The sequence below is a fragment of the Mobula hypostoma genome, chromosome 5 (genome assembly GCF_963921235.1).
Source record: "Mobula hypostoma chromosome 5, sMobHyp1.1, whole genome shotgun sequence".
Classification (NCBI taxonomy): domain Eukaryota; kingdom Metazoa; phylum Chordata; class Chondrichthyes; order Myliobatiformes; family Myliobatidae; genus Mobula; species Mobula hypostoma.
Window position 1 is genome coordinate 13,105,671 of NC_086101.1, and position 27,856 is coordinate 13,133,526.

Genomic DNA, 27,856 nt, shown 5'->3' on the forward strand with positions numbered 1-27,856 from the left:
AGTATCTGGGGTTAATATGGCTTCGAAAGGACAGGTCGAGAGTTTAACTGAGGAAGTAATTTGTTCCATCTGCCTGGATTTCTTCACTGAACCAGTAATCCTGGAGTGTGGACACAATTTCTGCCGCTCCTGTATCACACAGTGTTGGGAAAGGCAGGATAAAAACGCCTGCCCGGAATGTCAAGAGGAGGTTGCAGACCGCATCCTCAGGGTCAATCGGGCCTTAAGAAATCTGTCTGAGAAAGCTCGAAAACTAAACCTGAATCCGAAACAGAACAAAATTAAACTTTACTGCGAGGAACATGAGGAAGAACTGAAGCTGTTTTGTGAGACGGACAAGACACTGATTTGCCTGATCTGTGCGACTGCGAAGGAGCACAAATTTCACAACTTCATGCCGGTTAAAGAGGCCGTTGAAACCTACAAGGTAAAACATAACCCGAATTAGATTGTTTGTTTATGTTTTGCCACGTTTTTTTGTCTAATCAATTCACTCTTTAATTCCCAGAGTCGGGTTAAATCTTCCTTAGACTCTCTCACAAAAAACAAAGCAGACTTTGAAGAAATGGAGCAGCAACAGAAAGAGAAGATTTTCGGAGTTCAGGTGAGGTTTCCTGAGAAGAATTTCGAATATTGTTTGTATATTTGTTCCTTTTACTGTATAATGACTCAGTATGTCAGCTCCAGTGATTTGGCTTTGATCCTGACCTCTGATGCTGTCTGCGTGGAGTTTGTATGTTCTGCCTGTGACCACGGTAGTTTCAGTGACATCCCAAGGACATGTTGGTTGAACGTTTAATTGATTGCTGTAATTAGCCCTGTTAGCTACTTCAGAGATTTAAAAAAAAATTCGAAATATATTGCTTCTGAATTACTGGCACTGCAAACTGCAGCCTGTAATTTGTCTTCAAGCAACATACTTTTGAACTGACGTAATAAATTAGCGATTTCACAGTCTTCTGGGGGACTCAGCGGATATGCAGTTTCAGCAAGTTTAAGTGGACGTAGTTCATCATCATGCCCAGAAGAGAGGAGGGAGGAGAGCTCTCCAAGCCAGGCTGAAACAAGGAGGAATGAAACTCCCTCAATCTAGCTTCTTGTTAGCAAACATACAGTCGCTGCTGAATAAGATTGAAGACCTAAGGACAAATTGCTGCAACGGAGGGAAATGAGGAATTGATTAGTTCTGTGTTTCACGGAGACATGGCTTACTCCAGATATGCCAGAGGTTGCTAAGACCTGAAGGCTTCTCAATTCACGAGATGGGACTGAAATGATGATCAAAGCAAAAGTTAGGTATTTATGTTTCATGATAAATGCTTTGTGGAGCTCAACGCAGCGGTGTTGTTTTCCTGACCTCATTATCGGGGACTTCAGTCAGGCTTGCTTGATGAAAAATCTGCCTAATTATCACCTACATTCTTACCCTCTGTTGCACTACGAATACGAAAGCTATGCCTAGAACACATTTCGGGAAGACTGTTCACTTAACTGTCCTCCTCCTACCTGCATGCAGGCAGAGGCTAAAGAGCAAGACTGCGAAGGTAACGACAGCACAGAGGTGTTGCTTCGGCTCGGCAGACTGGGCCGAACTGAAGGAATACTCCATTGCTATCACAGTCTTTATGAAAAAAAGTTGTAGATGAGTTGCCCATATCATTCAGAACTTTCCCTCTCCAGAAGCCCTGGATGAACCAGATCAGTGTGTCACGTACCCCGTGACGGGAATAAAGAACCAGCAGAAACAGGAAGCACTTTGGAGTCCAGTATTGCTATTAACTAATAAAATTTATTAGTAACTACACAATACAGTAATATAAATGTAGATAAATCAAACAGGTTAGCAATGATTATATGTAAGTAAGTATATCAGTAAGTGTGGAAATATAAGTGAAAAAACAAGCTTCTTCAAGTCTAGGGGTAAAAAGATAGTCTTACAGTGATGAGTAAAGTTCAGTTCAGTTCAGTTCGTGGTATTGAGTTGAGTCGTGATGGAGAAAGAGAGAGGGAGAGATTTGAGTCTTCAGGTGAGTTGATGCCCTCGATCTTCTCCTTGTCGTCCGAAATCCTTTGTAAGTCACCGACTGTGACCACAACAAAGGGGACCGGTTTTCTGTGGTGGAGCTATCACCCGGGCAAGGGTGGACACATGGACAATTCCCCACCGGTCACTGCCTTTTCTTTTCACTGCAAGAGTCACTGATCGATCTGTCTAATCGATCCTCCAAAAACCAATTTTCTTACGGGCACAACAAAGCTCATTCAGTGTCCAAAACATGTGCCTGGGGTCTATATCATCTGACCTCCTATTTATCTCACAGTACTGGATACCAGCTGTCATTCAAATAACTCCTCCTTCCTCTCACAGTGTAAGAAATGCAAGCAGGCGATGTCCTTGTAAAAGGTATAAACAACCTGTGAGCAGTCTTCGTCTCTCTCTCTCTCTTTCAAAGCAACATGTTGGTGTTAAATAACTCTCTCTCTCTCTCTCTCTTTTCAAAAGCACAGTTCATAGGGGGTAATCGAACACAATTCATATGGCGTAATTCAAGACCCCGTCACAAGTGGCATTTAGGTCTGGCAACCAAGTTAAATAAAAGAGGTCCAGGTACAATCTCCGGTAAACCATCTGATTTGAGAACTTGCGACCGGACCAAAGTTGGAACACTGAAAGATGTTTGACAGCTGTGGCAGGGCTTGAATGCTATCATTCCTACAAAGTGAAACCAAGAGTCATAGGTGACAGCAAAGCTTTGCTCCCAGATGAGCTCAATACTTTGCATGCCGATATAACAGCATCCTTTCAAGAGGGCGAATCCACAGAAAATATCCGGCCCGGACCATAGTAGATTACGAAAGACCTGTGCTAATCCACTGGCTGGAGTGTTCATCGATATCCTTAACCTCTCAGTTCGGCAATCTGACGTACCCACTTGCTTCAGTACTTAAGAAGAACATGGAACCTCCGTCTATGACTATTGTTCAGTAGCACTTACATCCACTAAGATGAAGTGCTTTGAGAGGTTGGTGAAGAAATATGTCAACTCTTGCCTGATAAGCAACTTGGGTTTTTTACAGTTAGCGTACTATCCCAACAGGTCAACCGCAGATGCCACTTCATTGGCTCTTCACTCAAACCTGGAATATATGGACAATGAAAATACATATAAATGCTCTTCATTGACTACAGCTCAGCATTGAACACTATCGCCCCCTCAAAACTAATCAGTCAGTTTCAAGTCATCGGCCTCAGTCGTCATTGTGGCTATCCCTCGGGGTCGAGGATGATGGTCTTCGTTCCGTTGGTCTATTTATTGGCACTCAATTGGCTTACGGGTCCAATCTTGTCTTTGAAAGTTCTTCAGCATTCAGGACAGGTAGTTCCAAATGGCAGATCGGGCTTTGGTTGCTGCTGCCTTTCTTTCCATTTTCTTCTCGTTTCTTCTAATTCTGCACATCTGCTGGCTTCGAAAGTTGCTGTTCCTTTTCGGATGATGGTTTACCAGAGTTTCCTGTCCTTGGCATTGGTTTCCCAATTATTGAGGTCGGTGTTACATTTCTTCATGTTGGCTTTTAAGACGTCTTTGAATCTCTTCTGTTGTCTGCCTCTTTTACGTTTGTCTTCTTTAAGCTAGGTGTAGAAGATTTGTTTCAGCAGACGTTCGTCTTTCATCCGAACAACATGACGCTCCATCTTAGTTAGTTCTTGATGACGTAGGCTTCAATGTTTGTTGTTTTTGCTTCATTTAGAACTCTGACGTTGGTTCTTCTATCTTCCCAACTGTTATTTAAGATGTTTCAAAGACAGCGTTGGTGGAACTTTTCAAGTGTCTTCAGATGTCGTCGGTATGTTGTCCAGGTTTCTGATGCATACAGGAGCGTTGGGATCACCACTGCTTTGTACACTAACATTTTGGTGTCTGTTCGGATGTCACGATCATGAAAGACTCTTGTTCGGAGACGTCCAAAAGCTGTTCCAGCACATTTAAGATGATGTTGGATCTCATCATTAAGGTCTCAGTACATCCTTGTGCAGCTGCATCCTGGATTTCCAGGATCGAGTCAGTTCAGATTGGCCAAAATATCTCCCAGATTTCCTTCAGCGCAGGAACATCACAACGTTGTGTGTTTAGCATTCTTGCTGTACTCACATTATACCTGTGACTGTGAGGCTAAGCACAAATCCAATGTCATAGACAAGTTTGCCGATAACACCACTGTCATTGGCCAAATCAAGGATCGTAACGAATGAAGATACAGGCGGGAGATTAAAAATATGTCTTACTGTTGTCATAACAACAACCTCTCACTCAATGTCAGCAAGCCGAAGTAGATAATTGAATTCAGGTGGAGGAAACTGAAGGTCCATGAGCCAGTATTCATCATTGTATCAGAAGAGTAGATGATCGGTGACATTATATTCCTGGGTGTTATCATTTCAGGGGATCTGTCCTCTCAGCCATTACAAAGAAATCACGGCAGCATCTCTAAGTTCTTTGAAGTTTGCAAATATTCTGCATGACAATTGGAACTGTGACATATTTCTAGAGCTTTGAGGTTGAGAGGTTCAGTCTGTTATACAAATACCTATGTCCTTGTACGGAAACTTTACAACAAAGTAGTGGATACGGATCAGTGTGTGACGGGTAAAGCCCTCTCCACCATTTAGCACATCTACCTGGAGCGTTGTCACAGGAAAACAGTATCCTTCTTCAAGGACCCAGAGCTTCCTGGCCACGCTGTCTTGTACCTGCTACCAGGATCAAGGTACAGGAACTTCAGAACCAGCACCACCAGTGTTCAGGAAAAATTATTAGCCCTCAGCCATCAGACTCCTGAGCTAGAGGGGATAACTTCACTGAACTTCACTCGCACCATCCCTGAACTGAAGCAGACTCACTTTCAAGTACGATAAATCTCATGTTCTCTTTAATTCACTGGACAACGATTTTTTTCAAAAGTGTTGCTTCCTCAGATTTTTTTTGGTTTATGATAGACTGCTTGAAGATGAACACAAATATAATTTCAGACTACTTGTTTCACGTAGAAATTTGGAGAAATAACAAATTAACTTTTATTGAATATAATGTGTTTAATTGTATAATGGTGCTGATGCTTTGCAATAGTTCAACTAAGTTAAAAATATTTTATTAATGATTTCATTTGTACTCAGTGTCTGAAGCTTCTCGATTAAGTGTCCAACAATAATTCTCCAGCATTGATGGATTCCAGTTGCCCTCGTATTTTTTCTCCATGACCGCAATGACCTGGTGAAAACTTTCAACGTGCTCTTCACTAACAGCACTTTCAACGTGCTCTTCACTAACAGCACCAATATTTGCAGGGAAGTCTAAATGGGAATGCAGAAAATGAACCTTTAATGACATGTTGAAGTTCATGGTTTTATATGCTTGAAGCATGCTTTCAATTAGCTACAGGTAGTTTGGTGCTCTGTAGATGCCGAGAAAATTTTCAACAACTTCCTTGAATGCCTCCCATGTGATTTTCTCCGGTCCCACTAGAAATTCTTCAAATTCCCTGTCATTTATGACCTGTTTGATTTGTGGACCAACAAAAACGCTTTCCTTAATCTTGGCATCAGTTATTCTGGGAAGCATCAGTCTCAAATATCAAAATCCTTCACAGAAATGTTTGTGCCTGGTGATAGAAAATTACATCCTTATAGTCCTGAACCCAATAATTATTACTAAAACCTGTCCTGCTATACAGCAGCCTGGACAAGATAGGAAACTTTCCGGATTACATCGTAGGGAACATATTAATTGACTTGAATCATGAATTGAAATAATAAACATAAGTTTATTTTTAAAATGGTACGTGATAGGGAAATTTCATGGTGCTATTCATTACCAGTAGCCCAAAATTCATAAGATACACCTAAAGGTATTCAGGAAGCAAAATCTTTGTTGTCCAGAACTATTTTTATTATTATTATTATATTTTTTTACCTTTTTGTATTTGCACAGTGTGTTGCTTTTTTTTGGCTCATTAGTGTTGTCCATCCTGTTGGGTGCAGCCTTCCATTGATTCAATTGTGTTTCTTGTATCTATTGTGATTCCCTGCAAGAAAAGGAATCTCAGGGTTCTGCATGGTGACACATATGTACTTTAATAATAAATTTGCATTGAACTTTGAACTTGAGATGGGGTATGTGAATCAGGTCGGAGTTAACGGGCGTATGAGGGAGAACAGGGTTCAGGAAAATGTGAGGAAATGGGATTGATGGGATTGCTCTATGAACCAATATAAATTTGATGATTTGAACACACACCTTCCATGTCATAAGGAAATACAACAAAGAAATATAGCAATAAATCTTCACCTTCCATTTGACAGGAACAGTCACACATCCTTCAGTCCCACGTCACATCACAGTTTGCTGAACTGCACCAGATTCTCACCGAGAAAGAGCAGCGCATACTTAGAGATCTCAGGGAAGAAGAGGAGAGGATTCTAAGTCCAATGGAGGAAAATCTTCGAAAGATTCAAAGGAATTTAAATTCTATCCAGGAGAAGATCTCAAGGTTACAGGAACAGATGGATCAAAAAGAGACTGTGGTATTTCTCAAGGTGAGAAATAATATTTCAATTCGTTTTATTTTTAAGCCGAAAAAAATGGGATCAATACGTTTGAGGTAACTACGACATTTTACAAATGGTGGTAAACTGATTTAAGACAGACATTTGTTTCGAAGTTCAGGACTGTTGTTTTCCCGTACATGGACTTCTACAATATCTGCACCTCACAGGACAGTCTGCAATCTTCTTGTGAATGCGTTCCTCTGAACATAACACTGAACTTGTCATTGTTCCCTTAATTCCCATATCAAATATCCCTGAAACTCAAATTAACATCCAGTTCCAGTCACGTGCTGTGAGTGTGTCTGGTGCCATGGGTGTGAGGGTCTCTCTGTCAGTCAGTAAGAGCAGAGGATCAATTCCAGAATGTGACCCACACATCAGATTTATCATCTACAGGTAAATCTGTTTTCCGTTAAATTGGAAACTCAATGGAAACTTATACTATTTATTTATGTTTTCAGATATGGGATTGCACGGGATTATATTCCTGTCCCCATCACAGTCTGGCAATTCCGTCCATCTGTTCTTATCAATATGCATATCGCACAAGCCTTCTCCCACCTGTTCCCACAGTGCCCCGAACTCGGTGGTCCCTCAAGCAACACACATCAAAGTTGCTGGTGAACGCAGCAGGCCAGGCAGCATCTGTAGGAAGAGGTGCAGTCGACGTTTCAGGCCGAGACCCTTCGTCAAGACTAACTGAAGGAAGAGTGAGTAACACTCTTCCTTCAGTTAGTCTTGACGAAGGGTCTCGGCCTGAAACGTCGACTGCACCTCTTCCTACAGATGCTGCCTGGCCTGCTGCGTTCACCAGCAACTTTGATGTGTGTTGCTTGAATTTCCAGCATCCGCAGAATTCCTGTTGTTTGGTGGTCCCTCGTGTGTTTTTGCAGCTTCCCCATTATATTCAATCTCCGCTGCTACACTTCAACAAATCCTGTGGCAGTAAGATCCAAATTCTCTTCACTGCATTTCTTGTGGGCTTTATTAACGGCCATGTGATGTTTTATCTTTCTGACTTTTGCACTCTGCATAGCAGAAATATTGTCTCCCTTCCCACCCCATCAAATCCATTTCGAATCTAAATTCCTCCATCTGATCCTCCCAGACATCGTATCCAGATAAAAATTCACAAACTGTCCAGTCCATTCAGATCTTATGTTTTATTTATTTCAGGAGGAAGCTTCTCGGAAGAGGAGGTAGGACCTGGTCTTTTGTGAAATCCTGTACAGATTTTAAAACATTGAAAACTGCAAATTATAACCTACAGTATTATACTTACAGCATCAGCGATGATTACGAGATATTGTCCGTGAAAAATGGTGTCCTTCCGGTTGAACAATTCGATCACCTCTATTTGTTGAACGCAGCGTCGAGAGAAACACTTGATGACATTAATCGAGGTAATACTTAGTGATTCATTTGTCCTTGTTTATGAGACATAACTAATTACAAATGAAGCAAAGGTAGGCTGTAATAATCTGCTCAAGAGGAACTGTAGTTTTATTCCGGCTTCAGTCGTACCTGCTGGGAAGCATGACTGTCTCATGATCAGCTGGAGATGTCAGATCCCCGAACACACCGACGCAGGGGCACAATGCAACCAATACACGGAACTGTTCGTTAAAATACTGCATCCTGGTCAAACTGTACAAACCCGACAAGACATGAATGTGAATCCTACCAGACAAGGTGGGGAATTAATATTCGCTTAATGACTTTATCGGGGAAAAAGGGCAGACACGGTAGCGTAGCGGTTGGTGAGAAGCTATTCCATCTCGGGCGTCAGAATTCGGAGTTCAGTTCCAGTGCAGTATGTAAGGACTTTTAGGTTCTAACTGTGACCGAATGGGTTTCCTTCAGGTGCTCCAGTTTCCTCCCACGGTCCAAAGCCTGACATCAGTGTTGGAGAAGATGCTGGAGTCAATTATAAACGATGAAATAGCGGCGCATTTGGATAGCAGTTACAGGATCGGTCCGAGTCAGCATGGATTTACGAAGGGGAAATCGTGCTTGACTAATCTTCTGGAATTTTTTGAGAATGTAACTAGGAAAATGGACAAGGGAGAGCCAGTAGATGCAGTGTACCTGGACTTTCAGAAAACCTTTGATAAGGTTCCACATAGGAGATTAGTGGGCAAAATTAGAGCACATGGTATTGGGGGTAGGGTACTGGCATGGATAGAATATTGGTTGGCAGACAGGAAACAATGAGTAGGGATTAACGGGTCCTTTTCAGAATGGCAGGCAGTGACTAGTGGGGTATCGCAAGGCTCGATGCTGGGACCACAACTATTTACAATATACATTAATGATTTAGATGAAGGGATTAAAAGTGACATTAGCAAATTTGAAGGTAACACAAAGCAGGGTGGCAGTGTGAAATGTGAGGAGGATGTTATGAGAATGCAGGATGACTTGGACGGGTTGGGTGAGTGGGCAGATGCATGGCAGATGCAGTTTAATGTACGTTTGTAGATAAATGTGAGGTTATCCACGTTGGTGGCAAGTACAGATTACTATCTGAATGGTGTCGAGTTAGGAAAAAGGGAAGTACAACGAGACCTAGGTGTCCTTGTTCATTAGTCACTGAAAGTAAGTATGCAGGTACAGCAGGCAGTGAAGAAAGCTAATGGCATGTTGGCTTTCATAACAAAGGGAGTTGAGTATAGGAGCAAAGAGGTCACTCTGCAGCTCTACAGAGCCCTGGTAATATCACACCTGGAGTATTGTGTGCAGTTTTGGTCTCCAAATTTGAGGAAGAACATTCTTGCTATTGAGAGAGTGTAGCGTAGGTTCACAAGGTAAATTCCCAGGATGGCGGGACTGTCGTATGTTGAAAGATTGAAGCGACTGGGCTTGTATACACTGGAAGGATAAAAGGGGATCTGATTGAAACATATACGATTATTAAGGGATAGGGCACGCTAGAGGCAGGAATGTTCCCGATGTTGGTGAAGTCCAGAACCAGAGGCCACAGTTCAAGAATAAGGGGTAGGCTATTTAGAACGGAGTTGAGGAAAAACTTTTTCACACAGAGAATTGTGGATCTGTGGAATGCTCTGCCTCAGAGGGCAGTGAAGGTCAATTCTCTGGATGCTTTCAAGAAAGAGTTAGATAGAGCTCTTAAAGGTAGCGGAGTCAAGGGATATGGGGAGAAGGCAGGAACGGGGTACTGATTGTGGATGGTCAGCCATGATCACAGTGAATGGCGGTGCTGGCTCGAAGGGCCGAAGGGCCTGTCCCTGCACCTACTGTCTATTGTCTATTGTCTATTGTCTATTGCCTAAGATGTAGCAGTTGGTAAGCTGGCTGGGCATTGAAAATCGTCCTGTGATTAGACTAGTGTCATATTGGTGGGTTGCTGCTCAGTGTGGCTCGTTGGGCTGGAAGGGCCTGTTCCGTACTGTATCTCTAAATAAAATAAAATAAAGCTTGTATCAGTGCGGTGTCCAGTATTGTCAGAAAGATACACACGAGATCCTCGTGAGCCACTGACCCTGTCTGACCTGTCTGTGACTGCAGACTCAGGTCTGCCCCCTGCTGGACTCGCAAGTCTCACTGTTATTATCAAGCCACCACATTGAATCATTATCAGACTGAGCCCGGACACACCAACCAGCGTTGACATCGGCTAATGTTTCACCAGCACCTCCTGTTTTTCGTTTTTTTTTTGTCATGTGATATATTCCAAGACATCATTTCCCAAACTCATTTCCCTTAATTCCTTGCTTTCAATGACCTTCTACCTGGGAAATACAGATGGGAAATATTCATTTTAAATCACTTCCCTCTGCAGTGGTTCGTCGAGTAGATAACCAGATTGTTACTTAAAGAGAACGATTCTCTCACGAGTTACTCTTTCATTTAATACTCATGTAAATCCCTTTAAAACCACCACCTACCTCAATGCCAGAGCGATCACACGCTGTGCCCTTGAATTTGCCTGTTCAGTGTACTCCTCTACTGATGCACCTCAGGTCAGAGTTCAATCAATCCTTGTTTACTCTTTGTGATCAGATCCTCCACGATTTTCTCAGTTCCCTCAGTAACCTGCTCCCACTGTGTAAGTGCCGACCATGAGAGAAAATTAAATTAGTCCCACCTGCCTACACACGTTGTATGTCCTCAGTTCCCTGCCTGTTCATGTGCCTGTCAAAATACCTTTTAAACGTTGCTGTTGTATCCATTTCCTCAATACTCCTGTTTATTTCACGTGGCGTTTAACTGACATGTTTCATGTTTGCACTTTATCCCATTGTGAAGCACTTTGAATTACATCATTTGCATGGAAGGTGGTCTGTAACTAACACTAGTATTATTGTATTTTCATTTTGCTCAGCACAAGTTGGTGAAACCTTAGGTAAGGGCAGAGCAAAGCACACTTATTTCTCAATTCCTAGGAATTTACAGTCTGTTCTAGTGCGGTTTAGTATTGAGTGTTTCTGGAAATTTACATACATATTGCTGTGTCGGCCTAATTGATTAAAGCTATTGTGTAGTGACTTTGGGATGATATCAGCTGTGGATATTACTATTGGGACAATGTAGATATTATTAATAATATTTTTACTCCGTAGCCAAAAAAAAAACAAGCTGCTGGAGGAACTCAGCGGGTCAGGTAGCATCTGCAGAGAAAAAGAGATGGTCGAAGTTTTAGGTGGAGATCCTGCACCAGAGTCCTACCTCTGTAGCCTCTTGTGGTCTCAACAACAGTCCAAATGAGACCTCACCAAAATTTCATACAACTGCAACAGGAATTGCCAATTTCCACACTCAATGCCCAGACTGATGACGGGAAACATGTCCTCTACACCTTCCTGACCACACTCTACACTTGTGTTGCCACTTGAGGGAGCTGTGCACATGGACCCTAGTATCCCTCTGTCATCAATGCTCCGGGGGTCCTCAGATCTGCTCTGTAATTTCCCTAACATTTAACCTTACAAAATGTATCGTCTCTCATTCGTCTTGGTTAAACTCTATCAGTCATTTCCCCATCCAATCTCCAACTGATCCATGTCCTATTGTATCCTTCAACAACCTTCTTCACTATCCACAACCCCGCCAAATTTGTGTCTTTGCAAGTGCACAGGCCTCATATATCACTGAACATCAGAGTTACCAGCACTGAACTCTGTGCCACACCACTGGTCACAGACCTCCAGGTAGAACAACGCTTTCTCCTTGCTCCGTTTCCCTTTCATTTTATCCTCTGTATCGCCCTCCACCACTTTCACCCACCTCTAGCCTACACACCCCATCCATATCCTGCCTAGAGCAACCTGATTGTCATCCCTCCACAGTCCAGTCACCTCAGACTCCTGTCCCTCATCACGCCCCTTCTCCTCTGTATACCGGCCATCTCCCCTCTCCACTCTCAGTCCTGACGCAAGGGTTAGATCTGAAAAGTTGACAGTCCCTGTTTTCTCACAGATACTGCTCTATACACTGAGTTTCTCCAGCAAGTTGTGTGAGGACTGATAATTGGATATATTTAAGGTGGAGTTAGAGAAACTTCTGAAAGATTGAGAGATTGAGGTTCTGTGGATCTGGTACAGAAGAGAAATTGATGCCGGCTCGATCAGTCACAGTCATATTGAATAAAAGGCCTGTTCCTTTGCTGTACTGCTCAATGTTCTCTGTTCAGAAGAATGAATGGAGATTTCAGGGAAGCACAAAATTCTTCCCGGGCACAACAGACTGGATGCAGGGAGGATGTTTCCCCTGAATGTGGAGTCGAAGGTCAGGGGCCACTGTCTCAGGATGGGGTGTATCCTAAAAGGATGTTGTGTCTTTGGAATTCTCTACACCGGAGGGCTGTGGGGTTGCAGTCATTCAGAGCATTTAAAGTCACAGAGTCATTTTCGTACAGCACAGAAATGGGGCCTTCAACCCCATGCCTCGGCGTCGACCTATTTACCCATCTACACTCATCCCATTGGCCGGCATTTGGTCAGTCTCCTTCTGTGACTTGTGAACTGCAGTGTCTGTCTGAATGTCCCTTAAACACAGTGATTGTACCTGATTCCATCGCCTCCTCCGGCAGCAAGTTCCAACATCAACCACTTCATCATTCATAAACTTACCTTTAAACTCCTTCCTCTCACCCCAGACATGTCACCTCTTGTTTTCGGTCCCCTCCTGTGGGAAGAAGATTTCAACCACCTGCTCACCACTCCGCCCATTTATCAGCATTTGGCCAGTATTCTCCTAAACCTCCCCTGTCATCATTTCTCTGTCCCAGGCCACAGCTCCTCCTGTTCCACTTACACAGGGCTCTCAATTCTCCAATGGTACAGAAGATGATCGACCTCATTTCCTACCACGTTACAGAAGCAAATGTGCTGTAGGTCCTAAAATGCATAAAGGTAGATAAATCCCCAGGTGTATCCCTGGACATTATGGGAAGCTCAGGAAGAAATTGTGCGGCCGTTTTGAAGATGTGTGTTATGATATGCATCCAACTACAAGAGCTTCCAAGGTTTAGATGCGCCAACTCTCCTGAATTTGTGTAGGTGGCGCAGATAGTTTTCACTTGGATACATGGGTTGGATAATATTCACCTTGCTCTGTATGGATGTTCACCGTCTTGTGTTCCCGTGTTTTAATACTTGGTGTTAATGTTGGATGCGAGACTGACTTCAAGAACACATATAAAGTTCTTGAAGGATAAATGTAAGCAGGTCATTAAATTTTTGCAGTCTGTGTCTGGGTATGACCGGGGAGCCACTAGGGATGTGCTATTGACAATTTATCGTGCTTTAATACCCTCTTGTCTGGGCAATGTTTGTATTATTTATAGGGAGGCAGCTCATTCATTTTTATTTTGGTTGGATGTTCTAAAGTCAAGGCACTTAGAACCTGTAGTGGAACATTACAGACCACACCAAGGGATGCATTTGGCGTTAAACTAGGAGAGATGTCTCTTCACTAGCGGAGTGAAAAATTGAGCCTTGCATAGGGGACTTTCGTAGTAAGGTGGGAGACGTCCCACCTGACGCATTCAGTTTTAATGGAATGCTGGAAATATATTAACGGAGTTGGTAAATGTTTCGGGAGGATAATTAGGGAATAAATGCTGGGGTATGGTCTTGTCAATTTGCGGATTAGCCCAACAGCGGGCTGGCCAGGATTTCAATTTGGAGATTTCCGGATGTGGGAATAAATTTGTCGTTACTGAGGGATAGACAGGGTCTTGTGGATGGTGAGAGGGTGTCTGGTCATGTATGGCAGCAGTAGTTTTCGTTTTTGCCTATTTTCACAGATGGTTCTAAAGACCCACTTAGTAATGGGTAGGCTCTGGGATCTGTATCCCCTGGTTTAATGCCGAGGTGGGGAAAAGGCTGACAGCTGGACTATCTGACTAAACAGCAGAATTTATGCCTGTTGTCATTAGTTTGCAATGGGTCAAACAAGTTAAATGAAAAAGAGTTGTGATCTGCTCAGATGCTGCCCTGGAACTGCAGAGTTTGGCAACGAAGCGTTCAAGGAGACCTGATCTGTTGATAGAAGTGTACTACAATTTATATGTTCTGGAGAGAGTGGGAATAGTAGTAAAGTTTTGTTGAGTCCCAGCACATCTGGGTGCATCAGGAAATGATGCTCAAGCAAAACCAGCACTTACTAAATCAGAGGTAGATATCATAGTCAATATAGGAAAATATGAAGCCAAATCTTGTATTAGGTTGGCTGAGATTAGAAAATGGAACAATTTGTGGGGTAGCGGTGGGACAGGGAGGAGACATTAAAATTTGGTTCCAGCAGTTCGGAGGAGGTTGCTAAGGTTGTCACAGCTGGGGTTGGTAGTGACGATAAGCTCCCACAACCTATAAAGTGCTCCGAATGGCGTGCGTCTCTAACAGCCTCTGACAACGAAGTCCAACTCTTGCTTTTCATATGTGGCTTAGCTACTAGGCCCGGCGAAACTGTTTCTACTGACAAGAGAAGGGGCAAGAGAGGAGCACTGGAGCCCCAAAATCATTTGCTTCAGGCAGGTGGGTCCCGTCAGCATTGGACATCAGGAGAAGGAAAACTTTGATTTTAAACGTCTGCTGCCTTACGGCCAAACCCACCCACGGGAAAGGCTTCGGCAGTAAACGTCAATGAAGAAATCCAGAGCCGGGGTCCTTAAGGCAGTTTGATGTTGTTTCTAAGTTCACTCTGCAACCTCTATTCCGACACTTATAACCATATAATCCTATAACAATTACAGCACAGAAACAGGCCATCTCGGTCCTTCTAGTCCGTGCTGAACTCTTTCTTTCACCTAGTCCCACCGATCTGCACTCACCCCATAACCCTCCATTCCTTTCCTGTCCATATATCTATCCAATTTAACTTTAAATGACAACATCGAACCTGCCTCAACCACGTCTGCTGCAATCTCGTTCAACACAGCTACCACTCTCTGAGTAAAGAAGTTCCTCCTCATGTTTACCCTAAACTTTTGCCCTTTAACTCTCAACTCATGTCCTCTTGTTTGAATCTCCCCCACTCTCAATGGAAAAAGCCTATCCACGTCAACTCTATCTATCCCCCTCACAATTTTAAATATCTCTATCAAGATCCCCTCAACCTTCTACGCTCCAAAGAATAAAGACCCAACTTGTTCAAACTTTCTCTGTAACTTAGGAGATGAAACCGAGGTAAAATTCCAGTAAATCTTCTCTGTACTCTCTCAATTTTGTTGACATCTTTCCTATAATTCGGTGACCAGAACTGTACACAATACTCCAAATCTGGCCTTACCAATGCCTTGTACAATTTCGACATTACATACTAACTCCTATACTCAATGCTCTGATTTATAAAGGCCAGCATACCAAAAGCTTTCTTCACCACCCTATCCACATGAGATTTCACCTTCAGAGAGCTATGCACCATTATTCCTAGATCCCTCTGTTCTACTGTATTCTTCAATGCCTTACTATTTAACATGTATGTCCTATTTTGATTAGTCCTACCAAAATGTAGCACCTCACATTTATCAGCATTAAACTCCATCTGCCATCTTTCAGCCCACTCTTCTAACTGGCCTAAATCTCTCTGCATGTTTTGAAAACCCACTTTATTATCCACAACTCTACCTATCTTAGTATCATCTGCATACTTACTATTCCAATTTACCATTTGTGCCAAGCTGTATTAGGACTTGCCCTTCTCTTGGACTGCGTCAGTGACTTGGAGCGGGGGAACCCACTGCATGGGCAACAGCCGGTTCTTCAAATTTTCCGGCCCAGGCTTGCGCCCTGGAGAGGACACAGTCCACCAGAGGTGCAAACCCATGATTTTTTTAAGGTACCAGAGATAGTGGAACATGCGATCATGGTGTGCCACAGATATTTGGTATAGCGTAGGAAGTTGTTCAATCTATTATTGGGTAGATCAGTGGTGCTTAGGCTGCAGGATATTCTGGCACCTGAAGCAGGGTTTGATAAGTCATGTAAGGCCCTGGTGAACTTTTTAACTGAACCAGGTATGAGTGACAGGACCTGATCCCCGTCAGCCCCTATCATACTCCATTCCTGTAGGTGGCGGGAATGCACCTTCCTGACAGGTGCGATCTGCTGTTAATACAAAGGTCAGTGGAAAAGAAGGTTCAGTGCTCAGTTGTCAGATCGACTCTGGATTCTCGGCCGCGTCTAGATCACACTCCGTGCATGTCTCAGTCTCGTATCGTGTATCGATTCTCGTCTCGGATACTCCAGCACTTGGGTCCTTACCGTCCTCGCCTCGGACTCTCGTCATAATATGTGTATCATCAATAGGTACGGGTGAGGGGTCAGAAGACTGCAGGGTGGGGTGGCTATTGTTGAACATTTATTTAAGTTCGACTGTCGGGGAAAGCCTGGGGAGTACAGACCGGTGAGGGTAACGTCAGTGCTGGGTACATCAATGGAGGCAATTCTGAGGGACAGGATCGAAATTCACTTGGAAAGGCAAGGACGAATCAGGGATACCCAGCCTGGCTTTCTGCATGGAGAAAGCAATGGATGATGGAAATGTAGTAGATATTGTCTACATGGACTTTAGAGAGATATTTTACAATATACTTTATGGTAGAATACTCCAGAGAGTTAAGTCACATGGGTTACAGTACGATCAGGCCAATCGGCTACAAAATCGGCTGGGTGGAGTCATGTGTCCAGCTGTGTTCCACAAGGATCGGTGCTGAGTCCACTGCTTTTCATCATTCATATGAATGATTTGGAAGTGAAAGTATGTGACATGTTTCGTAGGCTTGTGGATAACTCTAAAATTGTTGGACATTGAAAACCGGAGGGCTTGGGTTATAACGAGAGGCTGGATAGACTGGGAATTTTCCCTGGAGCTTCGGAGGGTGCCAGAAGAAGAGTAGATATGGGCGCTGTTAAATATTTTTAAAGGCATTCGAACTGGTACGTGGGTAGGAAAGGGTTAAAGGAATAATGCACAAATAGGACAAGCTCACTAAAGCAAGTTGGTCAGCAGGAGAGAAGTCGGCCGAAAAGATTGCCTTACCTCCTCTTTGAATGCCCCAGTGTTCACTCACCCCAGCCTCAGATGAATCCAGTTGTTGTTCCGCCCGTTCCTCACACCAGTTTCCATTGGCTATCTCCCTTTTTGAGGAAGTATCGACGTGAAACATCCACACTCCACCTCACTCCATATATGCTGCTTAAACCACTGAGTTCCTTCAGAATTGAGTGTGTTTTGATTGGGAGAACTCCGTTCTCCATCCCAGAGGAAAAAACCTCGGGAACATATTCGTTGTCCATACGCTGTAGTTGGGTTCTGTCGGCCACCCGATTGTGCCTGAGGCTCCGGGGTCGCGCTACCCGAGTCTCCCCCCGATCCCCGGGGACTCTCTAATTCTCTGCTTCTCCCCCCAGTCTCTGTCACCCTGGATGTGGAAACGGCGAATCCGTGTCTCGAGGTGTCTGAGGATCGGAAGAGTGTGAGACGGACCGAGACCTGGAGGGATCTCCCTGACACCGGGAAGAGGTTCACAGACTTCGCTTATGTGCTGGGATCGGAGGGATTCATATCGGGGAGACATTACTGGGAGGTGGAGGTGATGGGGAATCACTGGTGGGATATAGGAGTTGCCGCAGAGTCTGTGGAGAGGGAGGGAGATGTCGTATCGAGTCCTGAGACCGGATTCTGGATCATCAGGCGGGTCGATGACGAGATCATTGTTCCCACCACCCCTGGATCCCGTCTCCTTGATGATCCCATCCCCGGGAGGGTGGGAGTTTATCTCAGTTACGAGTCTGGGATGATTTCATTTTACAACGCGGAGACAAAGTCCCATCTCCATACCTTCACTGGGAATAAATTCACGGAGAAACTTTATCCTTTTTTCGCGATTGGATATGAAAACGAGTGGCTGAGCATCTGCTCCGGTTCGGCTCTGGGTCTGTAAACGGGTCGGGTCCCGGGACCGGCGTCAGGAGAAAGTCAGTGTAAATATACATGTTCGGAAAGTGAAATAAACACGATACGAGAATTATAGATCCATTAATTTTAACTCGTTCACTGCATCTGTCAACCGAACAGAAATACTGCGGATTAGGCGGCAGCAGCGGGCGGCGGGTCCTGAACTCCCCGGCTCCCCCTGGTCCTAAAGTCTACCAGTACCATCAGGGTCAGTGGAACATGTGGTGGTGCTGCTGACTAGAAAAGAGAGGTCAGGGTGAATCTTGGTAAGACGGGACATGTAGTGGTGGTAACACACAAAACGCCGGAGATTCACAGCGTATCAGGGAGCATCTCAACAACGGAGATATCACTTTGGATACTGTTGTGGGGGATAACCTGGCAGAGGAAAGTCACCGTGGTCGGATCTCTGCTATTGAGACTGCCTCTGTGAATCTGAAGGGAAGCCGCGAGAAGAGGTGCGCTGTGTGATAGGGGATTCGTCAGGGGAATAGAAAGGAGGTTCTGTGGGCGAGAACGAGATTCCCGGATGGTATGTTGCTTCCCGGGTGTCGGGGTCCAGGACATCCCAGATCGAGTCGTAAGTATTCTTATGTAGAGGGTGAACAGCCAAATGTCGTGGTCCAATGACATGGGGGGGACGTGTAACAGGACCTGCACAGGGTGTTCTGAGAGTTTGGTGCTAAGTTAATGGGCAGGACCTTCAGGGTTGTGATCTCAGGATTGCTACCCATGCCACATGCTAATGAAGCCAGAAATAGCAAGATTATACAGTTTAACACGTAGTTATACTGTAGGCGCAAACATAAAATCTTTGGATCATTGGTCTCTCTTCCAGGGGAGATGGGACCTGTACCACAGGGACTGCTTGCACCTGAACTGGAAGGGGAATCATATCCTTTTGGGAAAGTTTCTTCATGCTGTACGGTGGGGTTTTAAATAGAGTTGCAGGGGGGTGGGAACCAGAGTGCCATATCAATTAGTGGAGAAGTTGTTGAGACAGTTATTGGTAAAACCTCAGACAAAGTCAGGAATCAAAATGTTGAGCATGGTGTAACTAGTATCCTGAACTGTGTAAATATCAATAAAAGAAGTACCGTAGGATAGAGGGATGAGCTCAAGGCATGGATCAACACCTGGAATGATGACATCGTGGCGCTCTGGGAGGGGTGTGGTCGACAGCTGCTGTGAAATAAGAAAGGTCTTGCCACATAATGGGATTATATTACAGACCACCCAACAGTCTGAGAGATTTAGAGGAACAAATGTGTAAATATCACAGACCGTTGAAACAAACATAATATTGCTATCGTAGGTGATTTTAGTTTTCTACATATTGACTGGAAATCCCACATGTTTATTGAGGACCAGAGGATTGTTGGATCGTCAATGTTGTTCTACTGTTTAAAAAGGACTCTCAATAAAAACCAGCAAATTATTGACGTTAGTTGTGGGAAGGTTATTGGAAGGTATTCTAAGTGACCAGGTATATAAATTTGATCAGACATGGACTAATCGAGGATATTCAGCATAACTTATTGTGTGGTAGACCATATCTAACCAAAAAAGTTACTACGAAAGTGGATGAAGGCAAGGCAATGGATGTTGACTACATAGACTTTAGCAAGGCATTTTGACAAGGTCGCGCATGAGAGGTTGGTCAAGAAGGTTCCGTAGCTCGGCATTCAAGATGAGCTTGTAAATTGGATCAGACATTCACTTTGCAGGAGAAGCCAGAGAGTGGTAGTAGATGGTTGCCTCGCTGACTGGAGACCTGAGACCAGTGGTGATGGGTCCCTTGATGTTTGTCATCTATATTTAACACCCTGGGAATGGTTTCACTGCTAATGTAATAATCTTTCCGTAGAAGCAGTGTTTGGGTTATGGTTTGAGATAACGGGTGCTTTGGAATGTAAGCAGTCCAATGACCGGAGGGTGTTCGTGTGTCGTGTGCATGACACCCGAGTGATCTGGGTCTTTTCTTTGTGATTGATTTCGTTGGATGGTGTGTGATTGCCCTGAGCATTGAACCAGTAGGTTGCGTGTTTAAGTCTATGCTAAACTATTGTTCGGTAAAGTGATTACGATACGTGGTTATAGATGCACCAGAGTTGAGCGGTGGTGTGAATCCCCAGGGCTATTGGTAACGAATGTGTACTTGTTGAATGGGGTAAATATACGTACTCCTGATGAATTGTCAATTCGACTTTTAAGTACTGTTAAATCTGAAGGCAAGGTTATGATTGTGAGGCGGAGGTTTGATAAAAAGGGCGGGCACAGACTTTGTATTAGTTCAGACTAGCGCTGACGTAATGGAAATAGAACTGCCTGGTACTTTTGGTGCTCCAGGGAAGGTGGGGTCGCGTGGACTGTCTATACTTTCCGGGAGGAGGAGAGTGTAGGGCAGCGGGCCGAATCGCAAGTCGAGTCTCCCGCAGCTGAGGACGGAGACTTCAAAGAGATGGCTCTCTGGGTTCTGCGTAGCGAGGGGAAGGGGTGGTCTGATTTGGAATGTCTAATTATCCTCCCAGCGCGAAGTGCATTGGTAGCTCCTCTTACCTCCCTAGCGAATAAATGGAAAAATGCCCAGGTTGGAAGTCCCACCTATGGTAGGCTCTGCCTGTTCTCAGGAATGAAGCCCACCCCTAAAGGCGAAGAGGAGTATGAGGCGGAACAGACCTCTCAGTTGTTAGATGAGTGACAGTGCTGTAATGATGTAAACAAGAATGATTGGTTGAAAGTTCAAGCGGGAGGGCTGTTGACCTGGTGAGAGCCGTAAGGCGCAAAACCCCCTTGCTATTTCTGCGGCCTACATGCAAGCACTAGAAAAGGTGTTTGATGTGACGGGAACCCCAGTGGAGCTTATGAAGGGGTTTCAGAACATGTCAGGAGAAGGGGGAGCAACTTTCTGCCGACATCTTTCGGCTAGCGAGGCGGCTAAATTGCTTGAGATGCAGGGGTAAATTCAGATGGCTGAGGTGGAGAGTGAAGAATGGACCAAATAGCCAAAGGCGCCCAGTCCCAGAACCTGATCGCTTGGGGTCTCCGACTGTCTCCTAAGACGCGCCCCCTCCCTCGTTTGTTGAGATGATCAGTGAAGTACAAGAGGAGGAGAATGCGTCGGAGGCGCGGGAGGCATCCGTCATAAGGGTACAGTCCTCTATAGTGGTCCCCCGCGTTGAAGTGACCACGGATAGCCTGCCCCGGGGAGTGGTAGAGGAGATCATGACAGAGTTGAGAACTGAGATGTCCCGGTTGTTATGATGGAGCTGATAGGGAGGCGGATCCTCTAAGCGGACGGACTATGCAGAGGGCTGCTCGCAGCCGGGGTCCCGGAGAAAGGGAGCGGCCGGTATTGTCTGTTATAAATGTGTTGAATAGGGACACTTCGGGCGGGAGTGTGAACGAAGGGAAATCCCTCGGAAAGTAACTTCCCGGGTACTTAAGCAGAGAGAGACGTTGGGAAAACTCTTAGAAGAGACCTGGTGTATTGGGGTGAACACATTCCCAGCAATATGTCAAGGAACACCCTAAAGCAAAGCATCATATTCCTGAAGGCTTATTGGTGCCAAGCTCCAGTGTATCGCTACAGATAGAGGGTATTTATGCTATAGCCATACTTGACACAGGTTCGCAGGCCACTTTGATGTACCATTCATTTTACAACCAGTATTTGACGCATTTGTCATTGACGCCACTCAATGCACGAGAGATCTGGGGTCTTAGTGCGGGTGATTATCCGTACGATGGTTATTTGTCAGTGAAGCTGGAGTTTTCGGAGGCCGATGTGGGAAAGACTGAGGTCCTTGATACATTAGCACTGGTTTGACCGGAGCCTGTTGAGAAAAGCGGCGTTTCAATTCTTGTGGGGACCAGCACACCTATTGTGAGGAGCATCATGGGAGCCTGCAAGGAGAAAGAGCGAGCTTCCTGAGAACATTGTCCGTTCACACGGCGTTTCAAAATGCTTTTGAGGAAGTGCGTGGCTGCATTGGGCCGGATAACGAGTTTAAACGAGGGACTGTGTGGATCACCCAGTCCAAGCCAGTCGTGTACCGGTCCGGGGAAGTAGTGAAAGTAATGAGAGGATTGGAGGGAGGCAAATCCTGTCCCTTTGTTCAAAAAAGTTAGTAGGGATAGTCCCGGTAATTATAGACCAGTGAGCCTTACGTCTGTGGTGGGAAAGCTGTTGGAAAAGATTCTTAGAGAAAGGATCTATGGGCATTTAGCGAATCATGGTCTGATCAGGGACAGTCAGCATGGCTTTGTGAAGGGCAGATCGTGTCTAACAAGCCTGATAGAGTTCTTTGAAGAGGTGACCAGGCATACAGATGAGGGTAGTGCAGTGCATATGATCTATATGGACTTTAGTAAGGCATTTGACAAGGTATGAGTACAATGTTTTACCGTTTGGGATGAAAAATGCTCCAGGGACATCGAAAAAGATGATGAATTCAGTAATTCAGGGTGTAAAAAACACAGGGGCTTTTATCGATGATCTGGTTGTACGGAATGACACATGGGAAGAGCATATTGCGGCTGTAGAAAAGCTGTTTGAAAGCCTGTCCAAGGCAAATCTTACTGTGAACCTCGCTAAAAATGAGTTTGGCCATGCCACCGTTATATATCTTGGCTATTGTAGTAGGCCGGGGCCAAGGTTCAAGCTATTGCTGTGGATCCTGTTCCAACAGGCAAGAAAGCTTTATGAAAGTTTTTAGGAATGGTTGGGTATTATCGTAAGTTTTGCAAGAACTTTGCAGATATCTGTCCTCCCCTAACGAAACTCTTAGGGAAGAGTGAAAGATTTCCTTTAAGATAGGAAATTTTCCACTCTTAAAGATAGCGGAATCAAAGGTTATGGGGATAAGGCAGGAACTGTATACTGATTGTGGATGATCAGCCATGATCACAGTGAATAGTGCTGCTGGCTCGAAGGGCCGAATGGCCTACTCCTGCACCTATTGTCTATTGTCTATTTGTATTGAGTGACCTTTGTCAGGAGACAACTGAACGCCTGAAAACTATTCTGTGTTATCATCCTGTGCTCAAAGCACCTGATTTTAATAAACCATTTTCGATCACGGTAGACGCCAGTGATGACACTGCCGGGACAGTATTGTTGCAAAAGGATGATGATGAAAGTGAACATCCAGTAGCTTATTTCTCGAAAACATTTAATATGCACCAGAAAAATTATTCTGCTGTGGAAAAGGAGTTGCTATCACTTATTCTGGCTTTACAACATTTTGAGGTCTATGTTTGTCCTGCCCAGAAACCACGTGGTTTACACGGACCATAATCCATTGGTGTTTCGAACGAAGATGAAGGATAAGAATAGAAGGTTACTTAAACTGGAGTCTGATCTTGCAAGAATATGACCTGAAAGTAAAACATGTGAAAGGTACTGACAACATCATAGCTGATTGTTTATCCGGATGTTAAGTCAGAAATTAGGCCATAAGACCGTAAGACAAAGGAGCAGAAGTAGGCCATTCGGCTCATCGAGTCTGCTACGCCATTTTATCATGAACTGATCCATTTTCTCCTATTTAGTCCCACTCCCCTGCCTTCTCACCATAACCTTTGATGCCCTGGCTACTCAGATACCTATCAATCTCTGCCTTAAATACACCCAATGACTTGGCCTCCACTGCTGCCCATGGCAACAAATTCCATAGATTCACCACCCTCTGACTAAAAAAATTTCCTCGCATTTCTGTTCTGAAAGGGTGCCCTTCAATCCTTAAGTCATGCCCTCTCGTACTACACTCCCCCATCATGAGAAACAACTTTGCCACATCCACTCTATCCATGTCTTTTAACATTCGAAATGTTTCTATGAGGTGTCCCCTCATTCTTCTAAACTCCAAGGAATACAGTCCAAGAGCGGACAAACGTTCCTCATATGTTAACCCTCTCATTCCCGGAATCATTCTAGTGAATCTTCTCTGTGCCCTCTCCAACGTCAGCACATCCTTTCTTAAATAAGGAGACCAAAACTGCCCACATTACTCCAAGTGAGGTCTCACCAGCGCCTTATAGAGCCTGAACATCACATCCCTGCTCCTATACTCGATTCCTCTAGAAATGAATGCCAACATTGCATTCGCCTTCTTCACTACTGACTCAACCTGGAGGTTAACTTTAAGGGTATCCTGTACGAGGACTCCCAAGTCCTGTTGCATCTCAGAACTTTGAATTCTTTCCCCATTTAAATAATAGTCCGCCCGTTTATTTTTTCTGCCAAAGTGCATAACCATACGCTTTCCAACATTGTACACGTTTTGCGCAGTTATCTGAAAATTATTCATGTATTGCTTCAAACTTTGTAATTTAAAGTTAAGCCAAAAATTTTGATCCTTTCTCAAAATTTTTCCCAAAAAGAGGGAGGTGTGATGGGATCCTGAGTTATCCCTTATGAACTGTGCTTTTAAAAGGAGAGTCAGAGCTGTACAGCACAAACACCTTGTTACTAAGAGAGAGAGAGAGAGAGAGAGAGAGAGAGAGAGACGAAGACTACTCACAGTTTGTTTAGAATTTCTGCAAGGACACTGCCAGCTTCTGAGTTCCTACAGAGAGAGAAGACAGGAGCTACTAGATGGACAGCTGGTGTTCAGCATGGTGAGATATATAGAAGGTCAGCTGGTAGACACACAGACACATGATTTTGGACACTGGATGAGCTTTGCTGTGCCCACAGAAAGGTGGGTTTTTGGAGGATCGATCAGTGGCTCTCGCAGTGTGGAGAAGGTATGACCGGTTGGACGTTAATAGTGTGTTCAACCCTCGCCTGGGTTGATAACTCCAGCACAGAAAACGGTCCCTTTGTTGTGGTCACATTCGGTGACTTCTAAATGATATCGGAGGACAACGAGAAGAATCGACGGCATCGGCTTACTCGAATAACTACAACACCTCTCGCTCTCCATCACTGCTCAACTAAATACCACGAACTGAACTGAACTTTACTTATCATCGCAAGACTGTATCCAGTCTAGGCTTGAAGAAGATTGTTTTTTTATATTTCCACATTTATACATATCTAATCTTTGCTAACCTGTTTGATATATTTGAATTTATATTGCTGTATTGCGTAGTTACTAATAAATATCATTAGTTAACAGCAATACCAGACTCCAGGGTGTTTTCCATTTCTGCTGGTTCTTTAACCCATTACGGGGTACGTGACAGGTGGGAGAGACAAAGAATGTGGTATGAGTGGAAAGCTGAGCCTGAAATAAAGGAGAATGAGGGTGATGGCCAGATGAAGAGGGTGGGGAGGAAGGGAAAGAGATAGGATGATGAAGGCTGGTGGATCCTTACCACCCGGGCCATGCTCTTTTCTTGCTGTTGCCATCAAGTAGAAGGTCCACGTGCCTCAGGACTCGCGCCACCAAGAACAGTTACTCAGGACTCGCGCCACCAAGAACAGTTACTCAGGACTCGCGCCACCAAGAACAATTACTGAGGACTCGCGCCACCAAGAACAGTTACTCAGGACTCGCGCCACCAAGAACTGTTACTCAGGACTCGCGCCACCAAGCACAGTTACTCAGGACTCGCGCCACCAAGAACAGTTACTCAGGACTCGCGCCACCAAGCACAGTTACTCAGGACTCGCGCCACCAAGAACAGTTACTCAGGACTCGCGCCACCAAGAACAGTTACTCAGGACTCGCGCCACCAGGTTCAAGAACAGTACTATCCATCAAGCATCAGGCTGACAAACAAAAAAGGGATATCTACACTCATTTAAGGACGCTGTTATATTGCTATTTCATTCTCGTTATTTATTGCTATTTATTTATATTTGCACAGTTATTTACTGTTTATGGTTCCGGACGTTTATAGTCACTGTTTTATAAGTTTGCTAAGTATACTCACAGAAAAGGAAATTCGGGGTTGTATGTGGTGACATGTATGTACTATGATAATAAATTTTACTTTGACTTTTGAACATTGAACCAGTTTGCAGGCTGCTCTTTAATTTACAAGACAAGTAGAGCCGGGATCCTAACTGGTCCACATGGAATCGGTTATTCTATTTTGGACTCATTTTATCCCCAGGAAATGCAGGGAAAATAACAGCCGGTCGGTCAGGATCCACAGAGAGAGAAATGGAATTTGCATTCCACGTTAATGGCATCTTCTGGAATTCATTCAAACGCTGCCTGACCGTCTGCGGCTTTCATGTATTTCCGGTTCGTTTTTAGTTTATCGACCTTCTGATTCAAACAAAAAAAAAACAATCAAACAACTAAAAATGATCTTTCATTAAAGGAAAGATACTGGCATTCATAGAGGAATGACTGAGAGTTAGGAGGCAGCAAGAGGGAATGAACGGTGCCTTTTCTGGTTGGCTGCCAGTGACTAGTGGTGCTCCCAGAGGTTGCTACTTTTCACACCGTTTGTGAATGATTTAGATCATGGAATTGATGCTTTTGTGGCAAAGTTTGCAAATGAGATGGAGATAGGTGGAACGGTAGGTAGTGCTGAGGAAGCAATGCGATTGCAGCAGGACAGACAAAATGGAAGAAATGGGCAAAAAGGTGGCAGATGGAATACACTGTTGGAAAATGTATGATAATGCATTTTGGTAAAGGAACACTAGTGTGGACTGTTATATTAATGAAGAGATGGTCAAACACCAGAGGTGCAGAGAGACGTGTGCAAGACTCCCAGAAGGTTCATTCGGTGGTTGAGTCTGAGTTAAAGAAGGCAAATGCAATATTGGCATTTATTTCAAGGAGGGTAGAATATAAAAACAAGGAAATAATGCTGACGCTTTATAAGACACTAGTCAGGCCGCACTTAGAGTATTGTCAATGCTCCTGGCCCCAATATCGCAGAAAGGATATGTTGTCATTGGAGAGAGTCCAGAGGAGGTTCACGAATAAATGGGGTTAACATATGAGGAGCGTTTAGCAGCTTTGGGTCTATTCTCACTAAAATTTAGAATAATGCGGGTGGGGGTGGGGAGTCTCATTGAAACCTACTGAATGCTGCAAGGTCTTGATAGGCTGAATGTAGAAAGGTGCTTTCCTATGGTGGTGGTTTCCAGAACTAGAGGGCACAGCCTCAACGTTGAGGGTTGAGCTTTGAGAACAGAGAGATGGGGGATTTATTTTTAGCCAGAGAGTATTGAATCTGTGAAGTTCTTCCACAGACTGTGTGGAAGCCAAATCTGTGGGTAAATTTAAAGTGGAAGTTGAGAGTTTCCTGATTGGCCAGGGTATGGAAATGTGCATAGAAAGGGTGCAGAGGAGATTTACAAAGATGTTGCCTGGACTGGGGAGCATGCCTTATGAAAACAGGTTGAGTGAACTCGGCCTTTTCTCCTTGGAGCGACGGAGGGTGAGAGGTGACCTGATTGAGGTGTATAAGATGATGAGAGGCACTGGTGGTGCGGATAGTTAGAGGCTTTTTCCCAGGGCTGAAATGAAGAGAGAGCACAGTTTTATGGTGCTTGGAAGTAGGAGATGTCAGGGGTAAATTTTTTATGAATGGGCTGCCGGCGTCAGTGGTGGAGGCGGAAACAGTAGGTTATTTTAAGAGACTCCTGGATGGCAACATGGAGCTTAGAAAAATAAAGGGCTGCGGGTAAGCCTAGGCAGTTCTAAGGTAAGGACATGTTCGGCACAGCTTTGTGGGCTGAAGGGCATGTATTGTGCTGTAGGTTTTTGATGTTTCTGCACAACAAGCTATTCTATGTTTCTATGATATGGCAAGACGGCAGGTGTTTGGGGTTGACTGGGGTCCAGAAATTCCGACTAGTGTGTTCCAGGCTGCAGGAGGACGTGCTTCTGGGAGACTGGAGAAGGTGCATTGCCC

General features: G+C 44.4%; 1 protein-coding gene across 1 annotated transcript; it reads left to right on the forward strand.

The window, feature by feature from the left end:
• On the forward strand, positions 1 to 25,927 carry LOC134346610 (nuclear factor 7, ovary-like). The gene is made up of 6 exons (XM_063048049.1): positions 1 to 427; positions 509 to 604; positions 6,359 to 6,592; positions 7,781 to 7,803; positions 7,889 to 8,007; positions 17,479 to 25,927. The coding sequence occupies exons 1-6, from the start codon at positions 17 to 19 to the stop codon at positions 18,009 to 18,011; spliced, it is 1,416 nt and encodes a 471-aa protein (XP_062904119.1). The 5' UTR covers positions 1 to 16; the 3' UTR covers positions 18,012 to 25,927.
• The last annotated feature ends 1,929 nt before the right edge of the window (positions 25,928 to 27,856 follow it).